This window comes from Mirounga leonina, unplaced genomic scaffold (assembly GCF_011800145.1).
Source record: "Mirounga leonina isolate KUSES-001 unplaced genomic scaffold, KU_Mleo_1.0 Mir_174, whole genome shotgun sequence".
Classification (NCBI taxonomy): domain Eukaryota; kingdom Metazoa; phylum Chordata; class Mammalia; order Carnivora; family Phocidae; genus Mirounga; species Mirounga leonina.
This window is the reverse complement of record NW_023270451.1, coordinates 72284074-72309782: the sequence shown is the minus strand read 5'-3', so window position 1 is coordinate 72309782 and position 25709 is coordinate 72284074. Positions and strand designations below refer to the sequence as shown.

Below are 25709 nucleotides of genomic sequence, written 5' to 3'. Positions count from 1 at the left end.
GTCAGTTATCATATAAGAAGTCCAGCTAGCCTGAGTCCACAGTATTGTGAAGAAGTACAGCCTAAGAGAGACCGTGTGGAGAGGGCTGTTCCTCAGCCCAGTCAAGCTTTCAGGTGACTCCAACCTCACCTGACATCTGACCACAACTGCATCAGAAACTCCAATGGAGAATAGACTTGCTGTGTGTTGAATGTGTATAACATAAAGAACTGTAAGAAAGAATTTTTCTTTTTTGGATCTACACTATATTTTGAATCACTACACTTCAGGGTGGTCTATTATGCAGCTTTAGACAACTGGAACAGACATTTTGGAATAGCAGCGTGACATAGTTTGAGTTTTTGGAAACACAGTCTGGAGATGGCATGGAGGATGGTTTGAGGAAGACAGAGGTTGAAGATACCAAGACATGTTCAGAGGCTTTCACAGGAAGATAAGTGGATAGAGAGGCTGGAATCTAGATATACTTGTGAGGCATACTTGACAGGATGTAGAGATCAAATAACTTGTGGTGGGAAGGAGAGGAAGACTGTGAAAATCTTTCAGGTTTCTGCCCAAAAAGAATAGGTGGTAGATAATGTCCTTAATAGAAATTAGGGCCTATCGGGGCACCTGGGTGGCTCAGTTGGTTGAGCGTCTTCCTTGGGCTCAGGTCATGATCCCAGGGTCCTGGGATCGATCCCCTCGTTGGGCTCCCAGGTCAGCGGGGAGTCTGCTTCTCCCTCTCTGTCTGCCCCAACCCCTGCTCGTGCTTTCTCTCTCAAATAAATAAATAAAATCTAAAAAAAAAAAAAAAGAAAGAAATAAGAGCCTATATGGAAGGGTAGATGAGCTGCGTATATGCTTAAGCTGAAGGGTTTACAGGATATATTGCTGAAGAAGTCAAATAAGCTGTTGGAAAGTTTTATTTAAGGCACACAGGAAATTGGGGTTGTACATGTACATTTATACACACATAGGCTCACAGTTACATATAATGATGGTTGAAGTTACAGAGATGAGATCACCAATAGGAAGGGTTTAGGGCAGTAAGAAGAGGGACAAATAATGGAAATTTGGTAGACTTGGGGCAGAGGTACAAAAGCCCGCAAACAAAACTGAAAAAAAAAAAAAAAAGTCAGAGAGGTAGAAAGAGAAACAGGAGACTCATGTCTTATAAGCAGATGGAAAGAGAATGTCAAGAAGATGGAGCTTTCATTGTCAAAAGCCACTGCAAGATCAAGTAAGGTGAGCACGTGGCATAAGGTTTTGACCATTAAGAGGTCATTAGGAGTCTGAATGAGACTGCTTTCCATAATTGGGCTTTGATCAGAGTAAAAAGCAAAGACTATGAATTTAGATTGCTCTTTAAAGATACTTGGTGGCCAAATGAAAAACTAAAGTAAGTTTGTTTGAGCAGGATCATAGGCTATGAGGAGGGAAGAGACTAAGGACAGGTTGGCTGGCACAAAGTCCCCGAACCAGTAGGAGGGGTGGGATAGAGAGGTCTCTCGAGTCATCTGTTTTATAGGCATCTGCTCTTCAAAGTGTGGTCCACAGACCAGTAGCATCAGCGTCACGGGAGAACATGCCAGAAACGCCAAATCTCAGGACACACCACAGTTCTAGTGAATCATAACCTGCATTTAAACAAGATCCACAGAACCAGGTAAGATAGGCATTACTGTTTCTATCTTTACCTAGGATGAGACTCAGGCTCAAAGAAGTTGACTGACATAGTGGAGCTGATTAGGGATTGAGCCAAGATTCTAGTCTAATGTTCTTTTCAAGAGGTAGACAAGCGAGTTCACAGGGATTTCTACTTTCACTCAATTCAGGAGAATTGTTTCAGATGATAACACCTCCGACAATCCATCAGGTCTGTAGTTCTAGTGCCGTCAGCTGTGAGTTTGGTGTTACAGCGAGGGACGAATCCCTTTCTGAGCCCTCGGCGGCCTCGCAAGAGACCACGTTGACAGCATTGGAACTTCACTTCCCAGCAAGCCCAGCGGCCTCCTTCCGCGCTAGGCATGACGGGCACCTCGGCCCACGCTCCTCTCTAGCGGAAGAACCTTGAGGCGGGACGCCACACAGCCTGACGTGAGGGCGCGCAGCATCCTGGGATGTGTAGTCCAGCTGGGACCGGGACGCCCCCTCGGATGAATGGGGCCCAGGCTGGCTGCGAACTACAGCTCCTCGGCCGGCTACGTTGGTGGCGGCCGCGGGGGAAGGGGAGCCGGCGGCGGCGCCGAAGGAGAGCAGCGTTGCGGCACTGTGGGGATGTTCTGTGCCGCGGCGGACGCAGCAGCCCGGCTTCCTGGGGTGGCGGTATAAGCGGGCGCCTCATCTACGCGCTCGCTCTCCTCTCACCGCTCCGGCCATGCGCCCGGCCTTCGCGGTGGGCCTGGTGTTCGCAGGCTGCTGCAGTAATGTGATCTTCCTAGAGCTCCTGGCCCGGTGAGTGACCTTCGCGGGCCGGACCCCCCTCGCAGCGCGCGGGGGCGGGGGCGGGACGGCCTGGGACCCGGCGGAGGCGGTTGCTCCGTGGTGCTGCGCGCTGGCCGCTATCCTGCCCACCAGTTTGTCCGCATCCTCGGAGGGGAGCGCCGGGGGTGCTGCTGTCCTCACCCGCTCTCCACACCCTGGGGGATGGAAGGCTGCAGAGTTTTTCTCGTGACGGGTCCAAGGTCGGCAGGGAGCTCGTGGCAGAACCCAGGGCTCCTCCAGCTCTTTTCGCGATCCTGTTAATGCCACACGTTTGACTTGAGCAAAGCTCTTTGACGTCTAACGCAGTCTGATTTTGTACTCGCAGCAGTGAGTTTCATTAAGGTGGCCCCTAACGCATTTGTTTTATTGGCCTTAGAGATGGTTATGAGTGCTTGACCCAAACATACATCCCGATGATGTAGTCGAATGGATTCTTAACTTATTCACAAGGCCCGTCCACTTGACCAGAGAGAATTCCAGCTTTTGAGATATTGCAGTCTCTGGGTTGAGAAACATGCATTTCGAGGCGTAACTTTATAAATTAAGAATGATTATGACACTTTCCCAAAGGGAAGCTGGGTTAGCTTTGTTGAGGTGGCACTCAGTTGAGTAATGTGCAAAGTTCAGTGGAGCTGTTGTTATAGAAACACAACAGGTAGACGAGGAAAGGCTCAGACTGAATCTCAAGTCTTGGTTGGGTCCTCCTTTAGCTGAATCTGCACATCTCCCCTGGCCATCAGAACAGTCTTGTGTTCCGAATAGGTCAGGAGGTATAATCTCTTTTACTGAAAGTGAAACAGGTCCCAAGAAGTTAGATGGTCTTTTACTACTTGTAGGTGGCAGGGCCAGAACTAGAATCCAAGATACCTACACCCTAGTCCAGTACCTTTTGCAACCTCCCTGTTATTTTTGAACTTGAGCAGCCCACAGAATTTTGGTCAGTGCTTCACCTGGAGCCTACTACAAGTGTATTTATTCTGTTTTCATGATACCATTGATTAGTCATTCTGAAGCAATCAGTTTACTTAAGGTGTGGGTTAGTTTTTGCTATTACAGAGCTTGAAATCTTACGCAGAAAGTGTTGATAAAGATCTGCCACTTATTTGGGGCATAGTTGGAGAGAGGTTTAAAAATAAAAAAAATTAAAAATGTATCCGCTTGTCAGTCTGGTATACTTCAAAGGAAGGTCATTTGGGAAATTGATTTAAAAATATTTAAAAAGTGAGAAAATCAGGCCGGCCATGGAAATGAAGGTCACAGAATAATATATTATGAATATATATATAACTATAATACTTGTTTTGAATATGCCATTAAATTAAATCCTGCCAGAGGCTGTATGACGTCATAATATGCTAGCACCTGAAGGCCCTCGTTACTAAGTGTGAGCTCTTGGCTAAATTACTTGATCTCCTGAGTCTGTTCTTTGAATTGTGAAAGGCCAGTGGTGGCTCTCCCAGCCTCACAGGGTTTCGAAGGGTTCATGAAGTGCACGTGCAAAGCACCTGAAGCATACTGACTTTTTTTTTTTTTTAAGATTTTTAATTTATTTATTTGGCGCAGAGAGACAGCAAGAGAGGGAACGCAAGCGGGGTGGGGGGAGGGAGTGGGAGAGGGAGAAGTAGGACCCTGCCGAGCAGTGAGCTGGACACGGGGCTCTATCCCAGGACCCAGGTGCCCCAAACTGACTTCCTCTTGTCTCTAACAACTTCGGTTTCAGTAAGGGTAAACCTTGTTTTATAAGCTACTCCTGAAAAGTTGTGGATAAATCTAACTTTACAGAATGTTTTGGTGGTTTATAGGAGCTTCTATTTAGAACGCTTAGAAGAATTTATATATAAACCTTCCTCATTTATCTTTTTTGTAAATCTGACTTTTTGGATACAGCAATGGGTTTTCATAAAGCGGTGAGGGGTACATTTATATATTCAGTGAGTGGTGTACATCAGACTGAATAGCAGCTTTTTCCTGATTGGCTTGGGCAGCTCACAACTTACTCTGTTAAAGATCAATAAAATAAGAGCAGGTTGGACCAGATGGTCTTTAAGGTCCTTTGTAGATTGGGCCTCATAATTTTTTACTTTATCTTGGGACATCTCAGTGGAAAGCTCATAAATTTTTATAGAGCAGGAACTGTGCTCTTATATGGCTTCCTTGGAACCATTATGTGCCCTAGTAAGTGCCAAGTAGAACACTAAGTATAAATGGAAATGCTAGAGTGACTTATAGGGAGAAGGAAACATTTTTCTCCATTTTCCCCAAATTGGAAAACAAATCTAGTTTTTTTCTTTTTGATTTTTATATCTATAATTGGGATCTATAATAAAAAGCACCACGCAGTGTACAAAACAGACATGAAGTCATGAATGGATGCCTTGATCTCCCTCCTGAAAGAGCTTAGAAACAGGATGCACACACATCACAATCTGAAACATTTTCTTTTTCCTATCTTATTTTACAATCAAGTGCATCATTTTGACTCAAGTAGGAAGTTTCCTAAATCTGAAAGAAGAAATATGAAAGGCATAAACTTCTTTCTCTTCAAAGTTGCTTGTCTTTGAAGTAAAAATTTGAATGCTTGCCAAAGAGAATTCAAAGTAAGAGAAACTTTGCAGTTGGTGATTATAATTTCTAAGGAGTAAAGTTCAAGAAAACAGGTGATTTAGGGAAAAGGATCCAAGTTTTTACATTGAAGTTTTAAAAATGAATTACTAAAGTTAAAACAGATAGTTCCATTGATAGCCATACAACAGTATGTTTCCCGAAAAGCTAAGTTGATTTTTTTAAAAAATTTAATTATGTGAGTACATTAGGGATATTTTAAAATACTGTGGAAATAGACATAAAGTAGAATAGGGTTGTCAACTTGTTTGTCTGGTAGAACCCTATCTTGATTATGTTGGCGATTACATAACCCTAAGCATTTGTCAAGGCTCTTAGTACTGTATACCCCCCCCAAAAAATGAATTGTACTGAATGTAAATTTAAAAATAAAAATACATATAATGACCAAAAAAAAAAAAAATAGGGTTGTCAAGGGATGGGGGAGGGGGCAATGGAGAGGGACCCTAATGGGTATGAGATTTCTTTGGGAGGTATCCTAAAATGGTAATGGCCGCACAACTCCATAGTAAAAAACACTGAATTGTAAACAGTAATATAATGGAGTCTGCAAACATCACTTATTTGCCCTGTGGCCCTGTGAGACTTCCCCGAGTCAGTGCCATGTGGCCCTCAGTGTCTTCAGCAATGAAATGGGCATAATTACAACTACCTCTGTAAAATAAAGGTAAAATTTATTATGCCTTTTAAAAAAATCGTGGGAGGTATACACTTGTAAAGTGAGTCAGTTTTAGAAATAAATGATTTTTTTATCTTTCATACAATATTTTAGGTCACCCTCACATTCATTCAGCCGCTTGAGTGAAGGCCAGATACTGGGCCCAGAGAGCGGGGCATGAAGATGAATTGGACACCGTTGGTCCTCACCTTCCCTGTGTGGCACTGGGTTCTTATCTGTTTCATACTCTCATGTTTGCCTCATTCATTACATTGTCATCTCCTTAAGGGCTCAGGTCTCCGTCACATTGGGAGCTCCCTAGCACCTAACTTTACATGTGGTATGTTCTCCTCAATTGTTCTTTAATTGAATTGGCCTCATCTTTTGGTAAAGAAAAAAATGGGTGGGAAGCAGGGAAGCTTGATGAACCCCATTTGGGCTAAGTCTTGTGTTGGCAATTTACATTTTCTCATGGAATCCTCATTACAAAATTAAAAATCTATCACTTGCACTTTATAGGTGAGAAAAATTGGTCAAGATAAATGTCTTTATTTAATTGAAGACCTTCCAGGGTGCAAGATCCTAATGTTAGTCTTTGCCTTTTTCCCTCTGTGGCACACTATTAAGTGCTTTTCAGGGACTGGCTTGTTTATTCTACCATAAACCAGTGAGATAGGCATTAATACTGTTCGCATTTTAAAGATAAGGAAACAAGACTTAGGGTAATTAACTTCCACTCTAGAGAACTGGATCCTGCCTGTCATTGTGTAATTTTAACCACCTTGGGTGGTTCTCAGCCCTGTGATAGCATATGGGAATCACCTGCACATCTTACGTAGGTGCATACACACAGTCCCACACACATCTTCCAGCACTTTCCCCAGACCTACACTAGTGGTTTTCAGCTCTGGCTGCACCTCAGAATTAAGCAGAGAGCTTTGAAAAGTACAGGTTCCAGGGCCCTACCCCACAGCAGTCTGAGCAGAACTGGGGGGGGGGGGGAGGGTGCTCCTCAGGCACGTGGGTTTCTTTTTTTTCTTTTTAAAGATTTTATTTATTTATTTATTTTGACAGAGAGATAGAACAAGTAGGCAGAGAGGCAGGCTCCCCGCCGAGCAGGGAGCCCGATGCGGGGCTCGATCCCAGGACTCTGGGATCATGACCCGAGCTGAAGGCAGCCGCTTAACCGACTGAGCCACCCAGGCGCCCCCAGGCACGTGGGTTTCTAAAGAGCAGCCTGGGGCGCCTGTGTGGCTCAGTCGGTTAAGCGTCTGCCTTCGGCTCAGGTCATGATCCCGGGGTCCTGGGATCGAGCCCCGCATCGGGCTCCCTGCTCGGCGGGAAGCCTGCTTCTCCCTCTCCCACTTCCCCTGCTTGTGTTCCCTCTCTCGCTGTGTCTCTCTCTGTCAAATAAATAAATAAAAATCTTAAAAAAAAATAAATAAAGAGCAGCCTAACCAGAGCTGAAAAGCACTGTGCCAGGAACTAGGTAGAGCTAAAGTACCTTCTCCTGTCACTCATAATTAGGCTAATGGTTTTAATTAGCTCTTTGAATGAGGTCAGTGTCTTACGTGATTGTTTATGGCTTCTTGCAATGTTTACCCTGTATCCCCTGAACATAAATGCTAAAAGAAATGGTTGAATATAAAGCAGTAGTTTTCAAGAACACCCTCATAGAGCCTAAAGAGTAGCCGCAGTTGTTGTAGATGGTAAGCATAGCTCCACACAAGAGTGGCTTATGTTCAGGGTTATCTATTTTATGCCTGATGGGTGTATTTAAGAACCTGTATACTTGACATTGCTATTTAATAATAATATCACCAGTAGAGTGGGCGCCTGGGTGGCTCAGTTGGTTAAGTGACTGCCTTCGGCTCAGGTCGTGATCCCGGAGTCCTGGGATCGAGCCCCGCATCGGGCTCCTGGCTCAGCGGGGAGCCTGCTTCTCCTTCTGACCCTCTCCCTTCTCATGCTGTTTCTCTCGCTCGCTCGCTCTCAAATAAATAAAATCTTTAAAAAAAAAAAAAAACACCAGTAGAGAACGAGGTTGTTTTTATAAATAACATTATATTAGATGTAATAGTACATTTATAATACAGTAATCATCTCATCACTAGCCTCTGGTAAATAAATGTCCTTGATAAGATGAGAAAACAGAATATGAAGCCTGAGAAACCTGGAAGCTTCAGGGAAACAGAGACAACTGGTCACTTTGTACTTCCAGTGACTGAGCAGAAGCTGATGGAGGACAAACTCCAAACCACAAACATTTTAAGTAACCGGCTTTTCGCAGAGTGTCTCAAGAGTGAGGTCAGAAGGACTTTTTCTGCCTTGTAAATATGTTCCTAACAGATACTGTGGAAGACTCTTCAGCCCTTACGTGGATCACTGAAGAGGTTCGATTCAATTCCACCGTTTGTGGAGTACCTAATATACTTGTGTTCAGGGCTGTGGGGAACAGTAGATGATAGTAGTGTTCTTCAGCCTTTTCTCCTTATCTCTCCTTACCCCTGCCAAAGACCCTTTGTCTGTAGACATTTTTTTCTAATCACCCCCCCAGAGATACGATATATACTGGTTCATGTGCTGTATTTATATATACTTGATACTTCAAAAAAGAATGCTTGATACTTCAAAAAAAGAGTATGAATCTCCCCACCCCAAGAACCAATCATTGCCCCCAGGGGGACTTTCTCTAAGGTGATGTCCCAGTCACCAACAATGGGTGCATGTCTTCTGTTGACAGTAGTCTTGGTGGTTCCTGGTCAGGAGGCTATGTAAACATTCCAGGAGACCTGAGCATATTTCTGTGCTTGGGCTTTGCTGCTGAGGCTGACTAGGATTCTGACTAAAGCCAATTCGATGAAGTGAGTATCCCAAGTACATACGACCAATTTCCCACAGTTTACTAGAAAAGTTGTATGGTAGTTCTGAGAATGAGTGTTAGCACAATTCTTACTCATGGCCTGTTACACCTAGGGAAGAGTGAAATAAGCAAGCTTGACATTCTTCTCTGTGAGCTCTATTGATAGATGTGTGTGATCCATGGGATATGAAATCTGAGATAAAGGACAGTGGGTAATAGAAATCGGTCCTCCCTGTTACTTGAAACTATCAATATAACAAGTCTTGGTGCCCTTTATCTCAACTTTTTGTACATTATTTGCCTCTTTGTTTTTTACTACACAGGAAGCATCCAGGATGCGGGAACATTGTGACATTTGCACAATTTTTATTTATTGCTGTGGAAGGCTTCCTCTTTGAAGCTGATTTGGGAAGGAAGCGGCCAGCTATCCCAATAAGGTATGGCACATTGAAGTCTCTTTTAGCCTTTGTTTTTTTTTTAAAGACGTTCAGGACTTTTCTGGTAACTAGATAGGGTATGAGATATCCTTTTATAAGATCTGTGTCAAAGATATTAGTAGAATAATAATGGTAATTCATTTTCTGAATTTAATATATTGTGAGACTCCAGGGAGCCTGTTTTTAGAATAAAATTCCCACTGCAATACAAAATAATTATGACGGAGACTACAATGTGTGTATGTGTGTAATATATGGTTGGTAAAAGGCTTAGTGTGACCACAATGTTTTTTAATAGTTTTGTATGCTAGCCTCATGTTGGTAAAGTTATGAAATACACTAAGAGTGGTATTACTGGTCCTTTTTAAAAATGAATGGGCTTGGGGAATAAACAGAAGTGGTGCTTATTCAGCCTCGTGATATACTAAATGCCATTGAATTGTTCACTTTAAAACGGTTGATTTTATGTTACGTGCATTTCCTCTCAATTAAAAGGAAGTGAATGGCAAGCTAAGGCAAAATTGTTGATTCCAGACCTCCACCCATTAGTCCAGATTTGCATAACTGTACTCAGGGGGCCAAATAGAAAACAAGACAGTTCTTCTAATAAACAGTGTATTGAAAATTCTACATTCTTGCTGAGAGGGACTGGAAATAAAAGTGTAATGCATCCAGTTGTGAGTGTGTAGAGATCAGGACACGTAATCCTGTTGATAGGGATTTTCCTGGTGTGAATATATCCAAGGACCGGTTAAGACCAACCACGGTGGTTGGTGTTCTTTTACAACATTTCCGAGTAGCCTCCTATAGAAAATGTGGTTGAATTTTGTTATTAATATTGTGCTTTTGAATTTCCCAACGTGATGCTAAGTATTCTGGGTAGTTTGTTTCTTCATTGGCTTTAATATTTACATAAAACTTTCCATTCTCTAGACCAGCATTTACATCATGGTAGGAGCCCCCACATTTTTTTTAAAAATCACTCTATTGTTTATCCTATTTTCAAATTTTTATTTAAAGTTTAGTTAACATACAGTGCAATATTGGTTTCAGGAGTAGATTCAATGATTCATCACTTATATGAGACACCCAGTACTCATCGCAAGTGCCCTCCTTAATGCCCATGACCCATCTACCCATCCCCTACCAACCTCCCTCCATCACCCCTCAGTTCTCTACTGTTAAGAGTCTCCTATGGTTTGTTTCCCTCTCTCCTTTTTCCCCCCTTTCCCATATGTTCATCTGTTTTGTTTCTTAAATCCCATATATGAGTGAGATCATATGGTATTTATATTTCTTTGACTGACTTATTTCACTTAGTATAATACACTAGCTCCATCCATGTGGTTGCACATGGTAAGATTTCTTTTTTTTTTTAATGGCTGAGTAATATTCCCTTGTATATATATGCCACATCTTCTTTATTCATTCATAAGTTGATGGACATTTGGGCTTTCTCCATAGTTTGGCTATTGTTGATAATGCTGCTGTAAACATCAGGGTGCATGTACCCCTTCAAATCTGTATTTTTTAATCCTTTGGGTAGATACCTTTAGTGCAATTGCTGGATAGTAGGGTAGTTCTATTTTTGAGTTTTTGAGGAACCTCCATACTGTTCTCCAGAGTAGCTACACCAGTTTGCATTTCCACCAACAATGCAAGAGGCTTCCCTTTCTCCACATCCTCACCAAAACCTGTTCTTCTTGCATTAATTTTAGCCATTCTGACAGGTGTGAGATGGTGTCTCATCGTGGTTTTGATTGGTATTTTCCTGATGAGTGATGTTGTGTCTGTTAGCCATCTGGATGTCTTCTTTAGAAAAGTGTCTATTCATGTCTTCTGCCCATTTCTTAAGAATATTTGGGTTTTTTTGTGCATTGAGTTTGATAAGTTCTTTATAGATTTGGGATACTAAGCCTTTATCAGATATGTCACTTGCAAATATCTTCTCCCATTCTGTAGGCTGCCTTTTAGTTTTGTTGAATGTTTCCTTTGCTGTGTGGAAGGTTTTTATCTTGATGAAGTCCCAATATCTCATTTTTGCTTTTGTTGAAGTTGCTGTGGCCAAGGTCAGAGAGGTTGCTGCCTGTGTTCTCCTCTAGATTTTGATGGCTTCCTGTGTCACATTTAGGTCTTGCATCCACTTTGAATTTATTTTTGTGTATGGTGTAAGAAAGTGGTCCAGTTTCATTCTTCTGCATGATGCTGTCCAGTTTTCCCAACACCATTTGTTGAAGAGACTGTCTTTTTTCCATTGGATATTTTTTCCTGCTTTGTTGCATATTAGTTGACCATACAGTTGTGGGTCCATTTCTGGGTTCTCTATTCTGTTCCGTTAATCTGTGTGCCCCAAATAGCCCAAGCAATCCTGAAAAAGAGAAACAAAACTGGAGGCATCACAATTCCAGATTTCAAGCTATATTACAAAACTGTGGTCATCAAGACAGTATGGTGAGAACAAGGATCCCCCACATTTTTTATTCCTCTGACTCTCCGCGCCCCCCCCACCCCCCGCCATTATCTCTTTCCATTCAGGCTGCCACTAGCAGTTCAGGAATGCATTCACTCTCGCCATTAACTTTTTTAATGGTGTCCTAGCTGGCTGGCCTCTTGCCTCCCACCCCTCCGTCCCTGTATTTCCACTTCCTACCATTGTATTGTGACACCCCCCTCACAGGCACTCAGGTGTCACCAGTAGGTTCAGAGGGAAGCCCAGCTCCCTAACCTGGCCTTTGAGGCTCCCCAGGATCTTGCCCTAACAATCGTACCTCCATGTGTGCCCTATAAAACTGGCTGTTTTATTTTCTGTCTGTGAAGCTGCAGTCAAAATCTTGACATCATGGGGATACCATTCATCCCCAGGAGCAATTTTTAGGCCATGCTGTGTAGACAGCAATGTGGAATACTTGGAATTCATTATCTTTCTGAAAGGCCTTGATGAACTCTGTCTCCAAATGGCATTGTTTCAAGATAAGACTAAGAAAATTTGGCAAGAAATCTTGTGAAGTCACCAATAGTATTTTAGAAACTGTGAAATAGCTGTTCTCAGTGTTAAAAAAAAAATTCAGCTTAGTAAATTTGAAGATCTAATTGGTTTTATTAAATGATTCATAAATCAGGCAGTATTTCATCTAGCAAGAAGAGGGGAGCTCCATTGAGCTAAAGAAGGGAAAGGCTTTTAAAGGCAGAGGGCATTAAAAAAAGCAGAAAGGAATTTATTAGCAAGATATGCATTGTTTAGGCGAGGTTGCCTCAAAAGGAGAGCAAAGGGGGGGTCTATCAGAAAATTCCCTAGTATTGACCAGGGAATTCTATGTTGACTGGATAAAGGTGACATTCCAGGGAGGGGGGATTGGTTGAAATTGCACTTGGGTAAGGAATTAAGTCTTGGTTTACTGACCTGGGTCCTTAACCTTAGTGGCACCATTTTGGGCTAGTGGTTTTCTTTTGAGCAATTACCCCTTTTTGATCAGACTCTCAGCTTAACTGAGAGATGTGATAAACATTTAAGGCCTTAGCACCACTCTGTTACTGCTCTAAGTTTTTGTTGTTCCTTTGTGTGGTATCCATAGTCATGACCTTTTTGCTTAACCTCTGATATTCATAGGTCACAGTCTCAGATTCACACTCCTTTAAGTGGGTTATTTTCTTTGTTCCTTAGATGTTCCATGTATCTCAAGCTTTTGAAAGAATACAATGCACTAGGGAGATTATTATCATTACATAAGTAGGATAAATCCCAATATTTGGAGTGCAGTTTAGAGCCATGGTCCCCAAGACCCAAACCAATCAAAATCAAATAAGCCAAAGAAAGACGCTGTGGAAGGAGTCACCTTCTTAAGCCAAGCGACTTGTTCTTTGATCTTACCTGAGTTTCAGCGTCGACAAGGGTCAGGTACAGGCTCAGCAGGTGGTGTTGACCCCACAGACACCACCTTCGTCAGCCAATAGTTAAGAGGTGTTCCATTACCAAGGACAACTTTGGCTAGAGAGTTTAAGGGTATTTGTTGGGCTGCTATTGCTTTAACAGGTTTTGCAGTAATTTTAAGAATTAAGGAGCAGTTCTTGAGCCTAGCCTCATTTACATTTATCCCTAATCAGGGAAATAGAGACCTGTCAGAAGGAGTGAATTGTGAATCATGAATGTCTTCCAGTAGGCCCTTTAAAAAAAAAAAAAAAATTATTGGACACCTGGGTGGCTCAGTCGGTTGAGCGACTGCCTTTTGCTCAGGTCATGATCCTGGAGTCCTGGGATCAAGCCCCACATTGGGCTCCCTGCTCAGCAGGGAGCCTGCTTCTTCCTCTGACCCTCTCCCCTCTCATGCTGTTTCTCACTCTCTCTCTCTTAAAGAAATAAATAAAAATCTTTTAAAAAAAAAATTATTTATTTTAGGAGATTTGCAGAGGAAGAGGGATAGAGAGAATCTCAAGCAAACTCCCCACTGAGTGTGGAGCCTGATGTGGGACTCAATCTCAGAACCTGAGATCATGACCTGAGCTGAAATCAAGAGTTCAACTTGGCTCAACTGACTGAGCCACCCAGGCGCCCCTGGTAGGCCCTTTTTAACTCACCAACATAAATTTAGGGGAGTCGACCAATGAGATGTCTTATTTTGTCTGTGAAAAGTTAGGAGCACAGTTAGATTTTTTTCTGTCCTGAAATAAAAAGTTGTTTAAATTTCAGAGGTTGCCCTGTTACAAGGACATTAGGATGACAAAAGTCTGGCAGTGAGGGGCTATTTTTGCAGAAACAGAATGGACTTTATCCACATGTGCCACAGTCTTACAAATGTAAAGGCTTAGTGTTATTTTTTTTGACAGTTGCTTTCCATGTAATTTACATATCAGATAAGCCTAATTCATTTAACAAGTCCTTTGGAAAAGTTTAGGTCAAAAAGACTTCACTTAGAATTTGGTTTTAGGAAGTTAGTCAAAAATATTTTTTTAAAAGATGTTATTTATTTGAGAGAGAGAGCATGCTTGAAGAGAGAGGACAAGCAGAGGGAAGGGCAGAGAGAGAGGGAGAAGCAGACTCCCCGCTGCACAGGGAGTCTGATGAGGGGCTCCATCCCAGGACCCTAGGATCAGGGCTTGAGCCGAAGGCAGTGACTGAGCCACCCAGGCACCCCAATCAAAAATATTTTTAGAAAAGGTTTTAAAGCACTTGCCTAAATAGGATCACAGATTACTACAAAATCTAATACTTAAAAGGTAAAGAGAATATTAGTCTTACCCAAATGACACCAAAAGCCCAAGAAAACTTTTTCCTTTTAATAGAAAACCAAATTCTAATTTTGTACCAGCTTGCTTTTGATATTAAAACCCATTTTTAAAAATAAATTTATTTTAATCTTAACCAGGTCGACCACACATGAAAGTTCCTGTCTAAAGATTATTTTTCCACAAACCTCCTGCAACTTTTTCCCCCCTATATTCCAATTTTGTCTTATGTTTTTTTCCCTTTAAACAGCCTCATTTTAGGACAAAATTACTTTTTCTCCCCTTCACAAAAAATGTATTGAAAGAGGACTTTGGCTGCCTCCATTTTGACCTCAAACTTTCTAGTTGGGTTCTTTCCAGCTTGTCTCTTGGCTCAGGCTGAAGACCCTGTGGGCAAAGCATCCCACGATGGGAACCGAAACTACCCCCTCGAGCAATAGGTACTGCCCTAAGCTAACGAGGTCCCACCGTGTTTCACTTCAAGACAGTGGTTAATTTGACTTTCACTGCCCCCCTGTACATATCCACCCACCTTTGCTCCACATTTTCTTATATATAAACCTGGAAGTATTTTCGGCACTTTGGAGATAGTCTCTCAGATGCTAGTCCCCTGTCTTGTGGGTGTTGGCCTCACTGAAATAAATTCCTATTTCACCACCACCCTTTCTCTGCCCTTGGATTTTGTGAGCGGCCAGTGGCCAAACCTGGTCTGTTTGGGACCCCCGGAGCCAGGTGCTCTTGCGCCCCTGGGCCCCGGCTACACCATCTCCATTTCTCACACCTTTTTCTCCTGAAAACACATCCTACTTTCCTGCCAACAGAGATGTTTTCCTTATTTTTAGTAGCTTTTAATTACATATATTTGAGTTCTGTTCTCCTTTTTTTCTTTTTAAAGATTTTATTTATTTGAGAGAGAGAGAAAGAGAGCACAATAGAGAGAGCACGAGCAGGGAGGGCGCAGAGGGAGAGGGAGAAGCAGACTCCCAGCTGAGCAGGGAGCCTAACATGGGACTCAATCCCAGGACTCAGATAATGACCTGAGCCAAAGGCAGACGCTTAAGCAACTGAGCCACCCAGGCACCCTTTAATTTCTTTTCTTATTTCCTGATTGACCCATTCATTGTTTAGTAGCATGGTACTTAACCCCCATGTATTTGTAATCTTTACAGATTTTTTTTTTCTTGTAGTTGACTTCTAGTATCATAGCCTTGTGGTCAGAAAAGATGCATGATAAGACTTCAGTCTTTTTGAATTTGTTGAGGCTTGTTTTGTGGCCTAATATGTGATCTATTCTGGAGAATGTTCTGTGTGCACTTGAAAAGAATGTGTATTCTTCTGTTTTAGGATGGAATGTTCTGGATACGTCTGTTAAATCCATCTGTTCCAGTGTGTCATTGAAAGCCATTGTTTCCTTGTTGATTTTCTGTTTAGATGATCTATTGATGTAAGTGGGATGTTAAAGTCCCCTACTATTACTGTATTATTATCAATTAGTTCCTTTATATTTGCTATCAACTGTTTTATGTATTTGGGTGCTCCCATGTTGGGTGCATAAATATTTCCAGTTGTTATGTCTTCTTGTTGGATTGTCTCTATTATTATTATTATTATTATTATTTAGTGTCTTCCTTCATCTTTTGTTACAGTCTTTGTTTTAAAGTGTAGTGTGTCCAATATAAGTATTACTATTCCAGCTTTTTTTAACATCCATTTGCATAAATGTTTCTCCCTCCCTTCACTTCAATCTTTAGGTCTAAAGGTGGATGTCTTTAGGTCTAAAATGAGTCTCTTGTAGGCAGCATATAGATGGGTCTGTTTTTTTACCCATTTTGTCACCCTGTATCTTTTGAGTGGAGTGTTTAGTCCATTTAAATTCAAAGTAATTATTGATACGTATTTATTGCCATTTTATTACTTGTTTTCTGGTTGTTTCTGAAGATTTTCTCTGATCCGTTCTTGTCTGTCTTTCATGGTTTGCTGGTTTTCTTTAGTGGTAATTTGGATTTCTTTCTCTTTATTCTTTGCATATTTATTAGTGGATTTTGATTTGTGGTTACCATTAGGTTTGTATATATAACATTTTCTGCATATAGCAGTCCATATTAAGTTGATGGTTGTTTAAATTTGAACTTATTCTTTAGTCCTCTCCTCACATTTTAGGTATATGGTGTCATATTTTACATCCTTTTATTTTGTGAGTTCCTTGACTGATATTTTACAAAAATATTAGTTTTTACTGCTTTTGTGTTTCCTACCTTCATATTGCCACTTTTGGTCTTTGCTTTCCACTTAGAGCCCCCATTAATATTTCTTGCAGGGCTGGTTTAGTGGTCACAAACTCCTTTAGTTTTTGTTCATCTGAGAAACTCTTTATCTCTCCTTCTATTCTGAGCAATAGCCTTACTGGATAGAGTATTCTTGGCTGCAGATTTTTCCCATTCAGAATGTGCTTTGAATATATCATGCCACTTCTTTCTGGCTCGCAACATTTCTGCTGAAAAATCCCTTGGTAACCTTATGGGGTTTCCCTTGTATGTAACTGTCCTCTCTTGTCTTGCTGCTTTTAAGTTTTTTTCTTTAGCACTATGTTTTGCCATTTTAATTACAATATGTGTTGGTGTGGATCTCCTTTTGTTGATGTTGTTGGGGATTTTCTGTGCCTCCTGGATCTGGATATCTGTTTCCTTCCTCAGATTAGGGAAGTTTTCATTTATTATCTCTGCAAATAAATTTTCTGCCCCCTTTTCTCTCTCCTTGTGGAACTCCTATAATGCAAATGTTATTACATTTGATGGAGTCACCGAGTTCCCTAAGTCTGTTCTCATTTTGCATAATTCTTTTTTCTCTTTTGTTCAGCTTGATTACTTTTCCATTACTCTATCCTCTAGGTCATTAATTCATTCCTCTGTTTCTTCCAGCCTGCTGTTCATTGCATCAAGCATGGTTCTCATTTGATTTATTGAGCCCTTTATCTCTGCTTTGTTATTTGTTATTGCTTTGTTAAGGGTCTTACTCATGTCTTCCACTCTTTTCTCAAATCCTCAAATCCAGTAAGTATCTCTATGATCATTACTTTAAATTCTTCATCAGGCATGTTACTTTTATCTGTTTCACTTAGATCTCTATCCATGGCCTTTTCCTGTTCTGTCATTTGGGACAGATTCCTCTGTCTTCTCATTTTGTCTAAGTCTCTGTGCCTGTGTCTGTGTCTTAGGAAAGTCAGCTACATCTTCTGTTCTTGAGGGTAATGGCCTTATGAAGAAGAGGTCCTATAGTGCTCTGCAGTGTAGTGTCCCCTGTTATTTGGCCCTGCCACTTCAGGGAGTATCTCTGATGTGTGCAGCATGTGGTCTGTTGTTGTGTCCTGGCCACTTTATCCTTCAGGCCAGTCGTCTACAGAGCCTTTTTTTGCCTCCTGTGGGCAGTGTTTGGTGTCTGGCCTGAGTGTGGTACATTTTAACAAGTTGTGCTTTGGTCTGCTTGTGAAATGAGACCTCTCACCACTGCTGCTGGAACCGAGCCTCTGCAAAACTCCCAGTTCAGGAGATGTGCTGTGGGCAGGGGTTTGGGCTGGTCTTCTGGGGGAGGGGGCCTGCCTCATTGGGTTTGAGGAAAGCATGACTGGAATGGGCAGTTCCAGCAGTGTAAGCTGGTTAGTGTCAGTGCTGGGCTAGTTCCCGGAGGTGGTGGTTCTGTGTTTATGCTAAGGAGCGGGGGAGGGAAATGTCTCTGCCAGTTTCTTTGTTGTTCCGGAGGGGTCTCTCTGTGAGCTGCCCCTCTGGAACAGGTCTGAAATGAACAACTAACCTCTTCACTGTGTGCCCCAAGCGCTCTTCAAATCACTGTTTCCATGCTGTATGTCCTTGGACTGTCTGCCCTGCCTTCTCTCCAAAAGCAACCCCAGTGCCTTGGGGCTCTATCTGAACCAAACCCACTGACCTTCAGAACTCCAGACTTTAAGCCCCATTGGTTGCAAGAACTCAGGAAATTCAGTCTCTCTCACTTTCCAAGCCACTTGCTATGGGGATTTATTTTCTTCATGGCTCCCACGTGTGTTAGTCTGTCTCTTGCCCTTCTCTGCAACAGCAGCTCCTGGAGTCGTTTCTCTCCCAAACCACACATCCACACTTCCTACCTTCTTCCATGTGGCCCTTCTCTGCCTTTAGTTGTGGAGTCTGTTCTGCTAGTCTTCAGGTCAATTTCTGGGATATTTAGGATAATTTGACAGTTATCTAGTATGAGGTGAGCTTAGGGTCCTCCTACTTCTAGAAATGATCTAGATATTTAATGAATTTAACTTATCATTTAACCTAATTCAGCAAAACTTTAAGGTTTTAGGTTACCAAAAAAAAAAAAAATTGGGAAAATTACATAGACATAAATATTCTTGAAAAGTTCATTTATAAACTTTTATCTTGTTTATATCTAATTTACTTGTTCTTGATAACTATGTTTAGATGACCTATAAAAATGGTATTAAACATTAGACAAAGTCAGCCATTATCCTAAGCTATTAATTTTTGTTGACAGATCTTGGAAAGGACAACATGAACTTATTTGGAGGCTACTAAACTGAAGTAGAATAGAAGTTTTATATTTAGTGTTGGTAACTTTAAAGACATGTCTTTTTAATTAAGCCATCCACCTTAAACTAGCTTTTATATCAAATATTTTTTCAAACCATGTGACCTTGAAAAATATTTGAGTTAGTTTCTTTCTTTTTGAGAGTTTTAGAATACACAATCCTTACAAGTGTTTGCCTTCAAACCAACTAAATAGAACTCTTTTACAAATTAATTGTAGCAATACCACCCAGAAGTAGAAAATACCACAGAGCTACAACACATAAATATAGACACACATGAATATAGGACAGATAGCCCTTATAGTTTTAAATTACTGCCATGAAGTAGGTACAGAATTTACTAGTTATAGTTATAAAAGATCTCAGTTTTTCTGGTAGATGGAATAAGGTTATCAGTCTAGATGGCCAAAGCTTTTTTAGTATTTGTGAAGACACTTAAGATTTGAATTTCTCCTCGGCAAGTCAAGTTCCAAATGACCTCTCTCTGCCCCTTATGTTTTTTCTTGACAAGAATTACCACTCTGAAATTTGTATTTTAAAGAGATGGACTAGAAAGGATTTCCTAGAAAAGATCAGTAGAGTGTTGAACATTTACATCTTAAAGACACAGGGAAAGAATGCAAGCTTCTCCTAGAAGGACTCTTGTTCCCTTAAAGTCAGAATTTTTACACTTAGAAGTCTTTTGAGATAGATAGGGGATTGGCAAAAAGGTTTGGTAGTCTTTGAATTGTTTTGGAACTACACCTCTGATCCTGTAGAGACTAGATTTGTGAGATAGGGACAGCTATTTTTAATTCCTATAAAAATGTCTTCCTTCTGGGTGCCTGGCTGGCTCAGTCGGGAGGTAGATTGTGCAGCTCTTGATCTCGGGATTGTGAGTTTGAATCCCATGTGGGGTGTAGAGATTACTTAAAAAAAAAAAAGTCTTCTTTCTCTCTGGGTTCATATAGCTTAGGAGAAAAGTCCTTAAAAAATTCCTCTCAGGCTCTGAGTATCAGTTTCCAATTTGACCAAATTCCTGATTATAAAGGTATTAAATCCTTTCAAATATTTTGTCAGGGCAAACGGTAAATAATTCTGGCAGTATTAAATAACTTCATGGATCCAGGACGTGCCCTCAAAGAGGGTATAAAAGATACCCTCTTCAGAATATTTAGAGTCACTCCCCATGACAGCCAGAGAAAGAACCAGCAACCTGCATACTCCAGACAGGCAGAAAGCCAAGCCAAGTTCTCAGGATATATGGACTGGATTTGTGATGCAGGATTTCTTTTCCTTCAGTGCGCGCGGCTCTTGGTCATGCTGCTTCAAAGAATGAAGAGGTAGACCAGCTGAAGACTGGGGGGCAGCAAAGCAAAGTTTATTGAGTGATAGTACAAAGCTCCCGAAGAGGGAGGTGGGCCTGAGAAGGTTGCTGCCAGAGTTTCTAAGTCTAGGGGTTTTTATGAAAATGTTGGTGGGTTGTTTTAATCTGATTAATCAATCCTCCATGCACCTGTCACCCAGTCAGGTTTTTGTCCACACGCTCATCTACCTATCAGGTAGTTGTTCACAGGGGAAAAGGATGGAGGGCTCCTCCCAGGGTGGTGTAAAATCCTTTTAAAGGTAGTTTCCTCTTACGGCTGGGGTGGGGGTGAGGGGTGGGCCTTGTTGCTGCCTGCCTTTCTTCCAACTATCCATTATTTGTAAAGGAAGGGACTATGTGAATTTTTATTCCTCTCTCAGCTGGGCTCAGGAAGTGATATATTTACAAAAATTCTTGAGGATTCTCCCCAGGTTTGAGAAATTATTCAGCTATGGACTTTAGTTTGGCCTTTGACCAAGGAGTGAAGTGCCTATAGCCTCAACTGGTTTTCTTCTAAAAGTAACTGTTTAATAGTCTCTTTAGAGTGAAAGGCAGTTCATAAGAGGCTGATTAGGATCAGTACTCAAAAGACGGAGGGGAACAGTAGCAGTTACATCAGTTTTAACAGTCTTGTTTTAGGTACTTTTTCTCATTTTCATTAGCTGTTTACGTGAGTCTTTTAGTGAGACTATTTTGGAATTTTGAACCTTTTGGAGGCTTCTGCTTGCCATTTAAAACAGATATCCCGTTCTGTTTAATTTGGGAACCCTTGTATTCAAGGGCACTTCTTAAATGACCTTATCTAATTGGAACATTCTCCATCACGACCATTGTAATTCTAGGTTCTTTTTAGTCCTTTATTTCTGTAGCTGTTCACAGCTTCCAGCACCATAGTTTTTAGACTTAAAATAAGCAGGTATGCCAGAAGGTGGCACGCTTGATTCTGTAGAATTTAAGGACCCCCAAACTAAGCCTTCGTTTACACAAAAAAACAAATATGTGTACCTTAACACACCAGTAGTAAGTAAGAGTTGTTCCTGTGGACTAGCCAAGAGAAGACCATGGGCAAAACCAGCAATTTACTGGGTGGACTAAACCAGCAGACTCCATTCAGGGAGACTATGGACTGGAAATGGGTAAAGGATTAAACCACCAAACCCTGGTAAATGGGGAGTTCGGACTGGAACTGGGGAAGGAATGCCAATATGGAATTGCAGAATGAACCAAGGGCCAAGGACTGGTGCTCTGTTAGAGGGTCCTGTTTGTCTAGACCTGTTAACCCTGGATTAGGAAGCTAATTAGATGGGTAGCTTAAATGCAAAAAGAGTGGAGCTGAAACCAAGAGGGACTTACCAATGGCCCTTGGAAACAGTGAGAAAGACCGAGAACTCAAATGAGTTCTTGGGGCACCACGCCTATGTTTCTCCTGTCCCTGAATGCTGTCAGAAGTTTGCTTTGGATCCTGATGCTGCCACCAAATGTGTTTAGAAAAAAAATTCAGCCAAGTAAATTTGAAGATTTAATTGGATTTCTTAAACTGTTCATGAATGGGCAGCATTCCATCTAGCAAGTAGAGGGGAGCTCCACTGAGTAAATAAGAGAAAGACTTTTAAAGGCAGAGAGAGGGCATTTTTAAAAAAGAAAGGAATTTATTAGCAAGATATGTGTTGTTTAGGTAAGGTTGCCTGGTAAAGAGAGCAGAAGGGGGGTCTATCAGTAAATTCCCTAGTATTGACCAGGAAATTCAATGTTGACTGGTTAAAGGTGACATTCCTGGGGGGCGGGGGAGGGTTGGTTGAAACTGCAGTTGGGTTAGGAATTAAGTCTTGGTTTGCTCACTTGGGTCCTTAAGTTAAGGCACCATTTTGCATTTTGGGCCTGTGGTTTTCTTTTGAACAGGAGTAGTTTTGCATGTGTGTAATACTGTGTCCTGCATTCATCATGAAGCTCCTCAAACTTTACAGACTCCGTTAATTTAGCCCCAGCCTGGCTGATGGTTAGGGCATGTAGGTCCATATCCAACCAGCAACATCAGGTAGGTTCCTGTGAAGGAAGATAACTGGAATCTCAGTGCTATCGTTCTTCAGATGTGCCAAGATGAAAAAGGTGGGAATCTATGCTCAAAGACTTTTTTAAAAAAAATAATTTCTTTTAATCTTTTTTTTTAAGATTTTATTTATTTAGCCATTATTTCAAATTTTTTTTAAATTTATTTTTTTGATCTTTTTTTTTAAAAGATTTTATTTATCCGAGAGAGAGAGAGAGAGAGAATGAGTGAGAGAGAAAGAGAGATTATGAGCAGGGTGGGGGGGGGTAGAGGGAGAAGCAGACTTCCCGCTGAGCAGGGAGCCCGACCTGGGGCTCGATCCCAGGACCCCAGGATCATGACCTGAGCCGAAGGCAGCCACTTAACCAACTGAGCCACCCAGGCACCCCTCAGATAATGTTTTTTGAAGGCTAGTTTTAAATTGCTTGAAAAATACTAAGAATACACTCGAGAAAGATTAAAATAGTGTTTCTTTTATTCATTTATTTGAGAGACAGAGCATGTGGGGGAAGAACAGAGGGAGAGGGAGAAGCAGGCTCCCCGCTGAGCAGGGAACCCAATGCGGGACTCGATCCCAGGACCTTGATATCATGACCTGAGCCAAAACATATCTACAGTTCAGACTTTTTCCATGTTAGTTTGGCTTTGGTTGTATTTTTGTATGTGCTTAGTATTGACTTCACATTATAGTAGTGATACAATCTTTTAATCTAGAGGGACTAAAACGAGATATTTTTCTTTCTTTTTTTTTTTTTAAAGATTTTATTTATTTATTTGTGTGAGAGAGAATGAGAGAGAGAGCACATGAGAGTGGGGAGGGTCAGAGGGAGAAGCAGACTCCCTGCCAAGCAGGGAGCCCGATGCGGGACTCCATCCCGGGACTCCGGGATCATGACCTGAGCCGAAGGCAGTCGCTTAACCAACTGAGCCACCCAGGCGCCCCGAGATATTTTTCTAACCAAAAATAACTATTTCCTTCTATACTTGATTTTCTTGAAATAGTAGATTTTGTGTGATGTGCTGTGATCTCTGCGTTTCAGGTACTATGCTGTGATGGTAGCCATGTTCTTCACTGTCAGTGTGGTGAACAACTATGCCCTGAATCTCAACATCGCCATGCCCCTGCATATGATATTTAGATCTGTGAGTGCTGCCGGCTTACTTATGTATGTTGCTCTGGGAAATCTAAGTGGGTCGATTGAACACTTGACGAAAGTAGAAAGGTCTTATAACTAGTAGAGTCTAGCGTCTAAGCATAGGTCTCCCAGATGCATGAGCAAAGACTGGCTTTCATCTGTGCAGTAAGGCAGAGAGTGGACAGTTGACTGTCATCCCTCTGAGGTCTAACAGGTGATCAATAAAAGGAGCTAAAATTTCCCTGGGAGGCAGATTTTATGTTTCATTTCCCTCATCTGGTTGATTTTATATTCAGACTTGCTATGAATGTTACTTATTTCTCATCACTTTTGATTTCTTTCATAAAATTACATTTACTTCTAGTACATAAAATTGATACTTCCCTTTTTGATTTTTTTTTTTTTAAAGCAAGAGACTTTTGAGACCATTAAGTAAAGGGAAATTCTTATTTTTAAAAACTATTTATTTTAGAGAAAGCGTGCCCACACACAGGTGCAGTGAGGAGCAGAGGGAGAAAATCTCAAGGAGACTTCCCGCTGGTGTGCAGCCTGATGCAGGGCTCAATCTCATGACCCTGAGATCATGACCTGGGTCGAAAACCAAGAGTGGGAGGCTTAACTGACTGAGCCACCCAGGTGCTCTAAATAAAGGGAAATTCTTAAAGATTTTTATTTGAGAGAGAGACAGAAGATGAGGGGGAGTAGTAAAGGGAGAGGGAGAAGCAGGCTTCCTGCTGACCAAGGGAACCCGATGCAGGACTCAATCCCAGGACCCTGAGATCATGACCTGAGCCACCAGATGCTTAACTGACTGAGCCACCCAGGCGCCCCAATAAAGGGAAATTCTTGATGAAGGTGGGGTTTCTCCCAGAGCAGCAGTGACTTTTTCCTTCCTCTCACGTTTGGTGGGAGATCTGTATATAAATAAGAACAGGGTGCTCCCTGAAGAGCAAGAAAACTTCAAGGGGAATGTAGTTAGGATTGCAGAAGAATGCAAAATTGGTGACCATTGGAATTATAACATTTCTGTGTAGTCTGAGATTTCTGGGAGATTAAAGGTGCTATCTTCAAAGGGACTTCTCAGAGCTAATTATACTTACAGAGATGACTTTCAAAGTACGGAGCACATCATAGACTTTCAATAAACCTTTGCTGATTGAGCGACAGCTTTCTAGAGAAGAGAAAGATCCCTGCACGCCTACTTTCATTAATTAAAACCGGGGGTGAGGAGAAGCCTAGCAAAAGCTCTCATATATCAGATGGAAAATTTAACAAAATTAAGTCTACAGTATAATTTCTGCTAGCCTTAGTTTCAGAACTCTGACCAGTATTTAGAGAATTGATCATTTTTATTCTCATTGTTATCTTCAGAAGGTTTTATTAATTTACATAATAGATTTGTATGGTTTATACTTTTTGCCATTATAAGAACAAGTGAACCTTAGTAATTATTCATTCTAACCCTCCTTTCTGGCTCTTTTTCCTGCTTGTCGGTGTTCTTATTTATCTTGAATTATTTTCTTTCCCTGGTGCACTAAAACTGTTACTATTGTCCTTTTACAGGGTTCTCTAATTGCCAACATGATCCTAGGAATTATCATTTTGAAGAAAAGGTAAACAATATACTTTCATATTTTATGTGTAGGAAGGATATCCTGAGCCCCATCCATAAGCTGGATTCCTTCTCTCATAGTGGTGATAAGTTTGCTCTTGATCATCCAGCTTTTGTCTTTGTTCTCTCCGTGACAGTGCTGTGCGTCCTGAGGCAGTGGACCAGGTAAGGGGCCCCCCTGTATATATGGAGCGGCATTTCCTCTGTGTAGAACGAAGTAGCTCTTGTCACCACGGAATCTTCAGTAGCATAGTAACCTCCAAAGCCAGCTGATCTAGAACTTCACTGTCCCATGTGGCCTCCGGTAGCTGCATGGGACTATTTACATTTAACTTTAAGTTATTTAAAATTAAATAAATATGTAGTTTCTCACATTTTAAGTGCTTAGTAGCCACATGTGGCTAGTGGCACCCATTTGGAGAACCCAGCTATGGGACATTTTCAACTTCACGGAAGTTCTTGGACGACGCGGTCGTAGAAGGTGTTCATCAGTACAATGTGATGAACTGACGATACCCATGTTAGAAAGAAAGTTCCTAACAAAGACCCAAATGGTCAAGAAGATGGGGTGAAAACTTTCAGGACTGTTCTGTGTGGCTGTCACCAGTGCCTCTCTCTGGCATATGGTTGGGAAATACCAGAAATGCCTGGGATACTTTCTCAAAGTATTTGTCTGCCACCTTCGTTCTGAGCCTTACCCCTTACTCCCAAGGAGGAA

The 25709-nt window shown here is 41.5% G+C and overlaps 1 protein-coding gene across 2 annotated transcripts in view; it reads left to right on the top strand.

The window, feature by feature from the left end:
* The first annotated feature begins 2119 nt into the window (after nucleotides 1-2119).
* Nucleotides 2120-25709, top strand: part of SLC35B4 (solute carrier family 35 member B4) — a 36835-nt gene continuing 13245 nt past the window's right edge. Inside the window, exons 1-4 of one of the 2 annotated variants that reach the window (XM_035021138.1) lie at nucleotides 2120-2436; nucleotides 8933-9046; nucleotides 23284-23386; nucleotides 24943-24992. In XM_035021138.1, the coding sequence (XP_034877029.1) occupies nucleotides 2360-2436; nucleotides 8933-9046; nucleotides 23284-23386; nucleotides 24943-24992 (344 nt within the window). In that variant the 5' untranslated portion in view covers nucleotides 2120-2359. Of the gene's footprint in view, nucleotides 2437-8262; nucleotides 8611-8932; nucleotides 9047-23283; nucleotides 23387-24942; nucleotides 24993-25709 lie in introns of those variants that run through there. The other variant, XM_035021139.1, reaches the window with a different exon arrangement.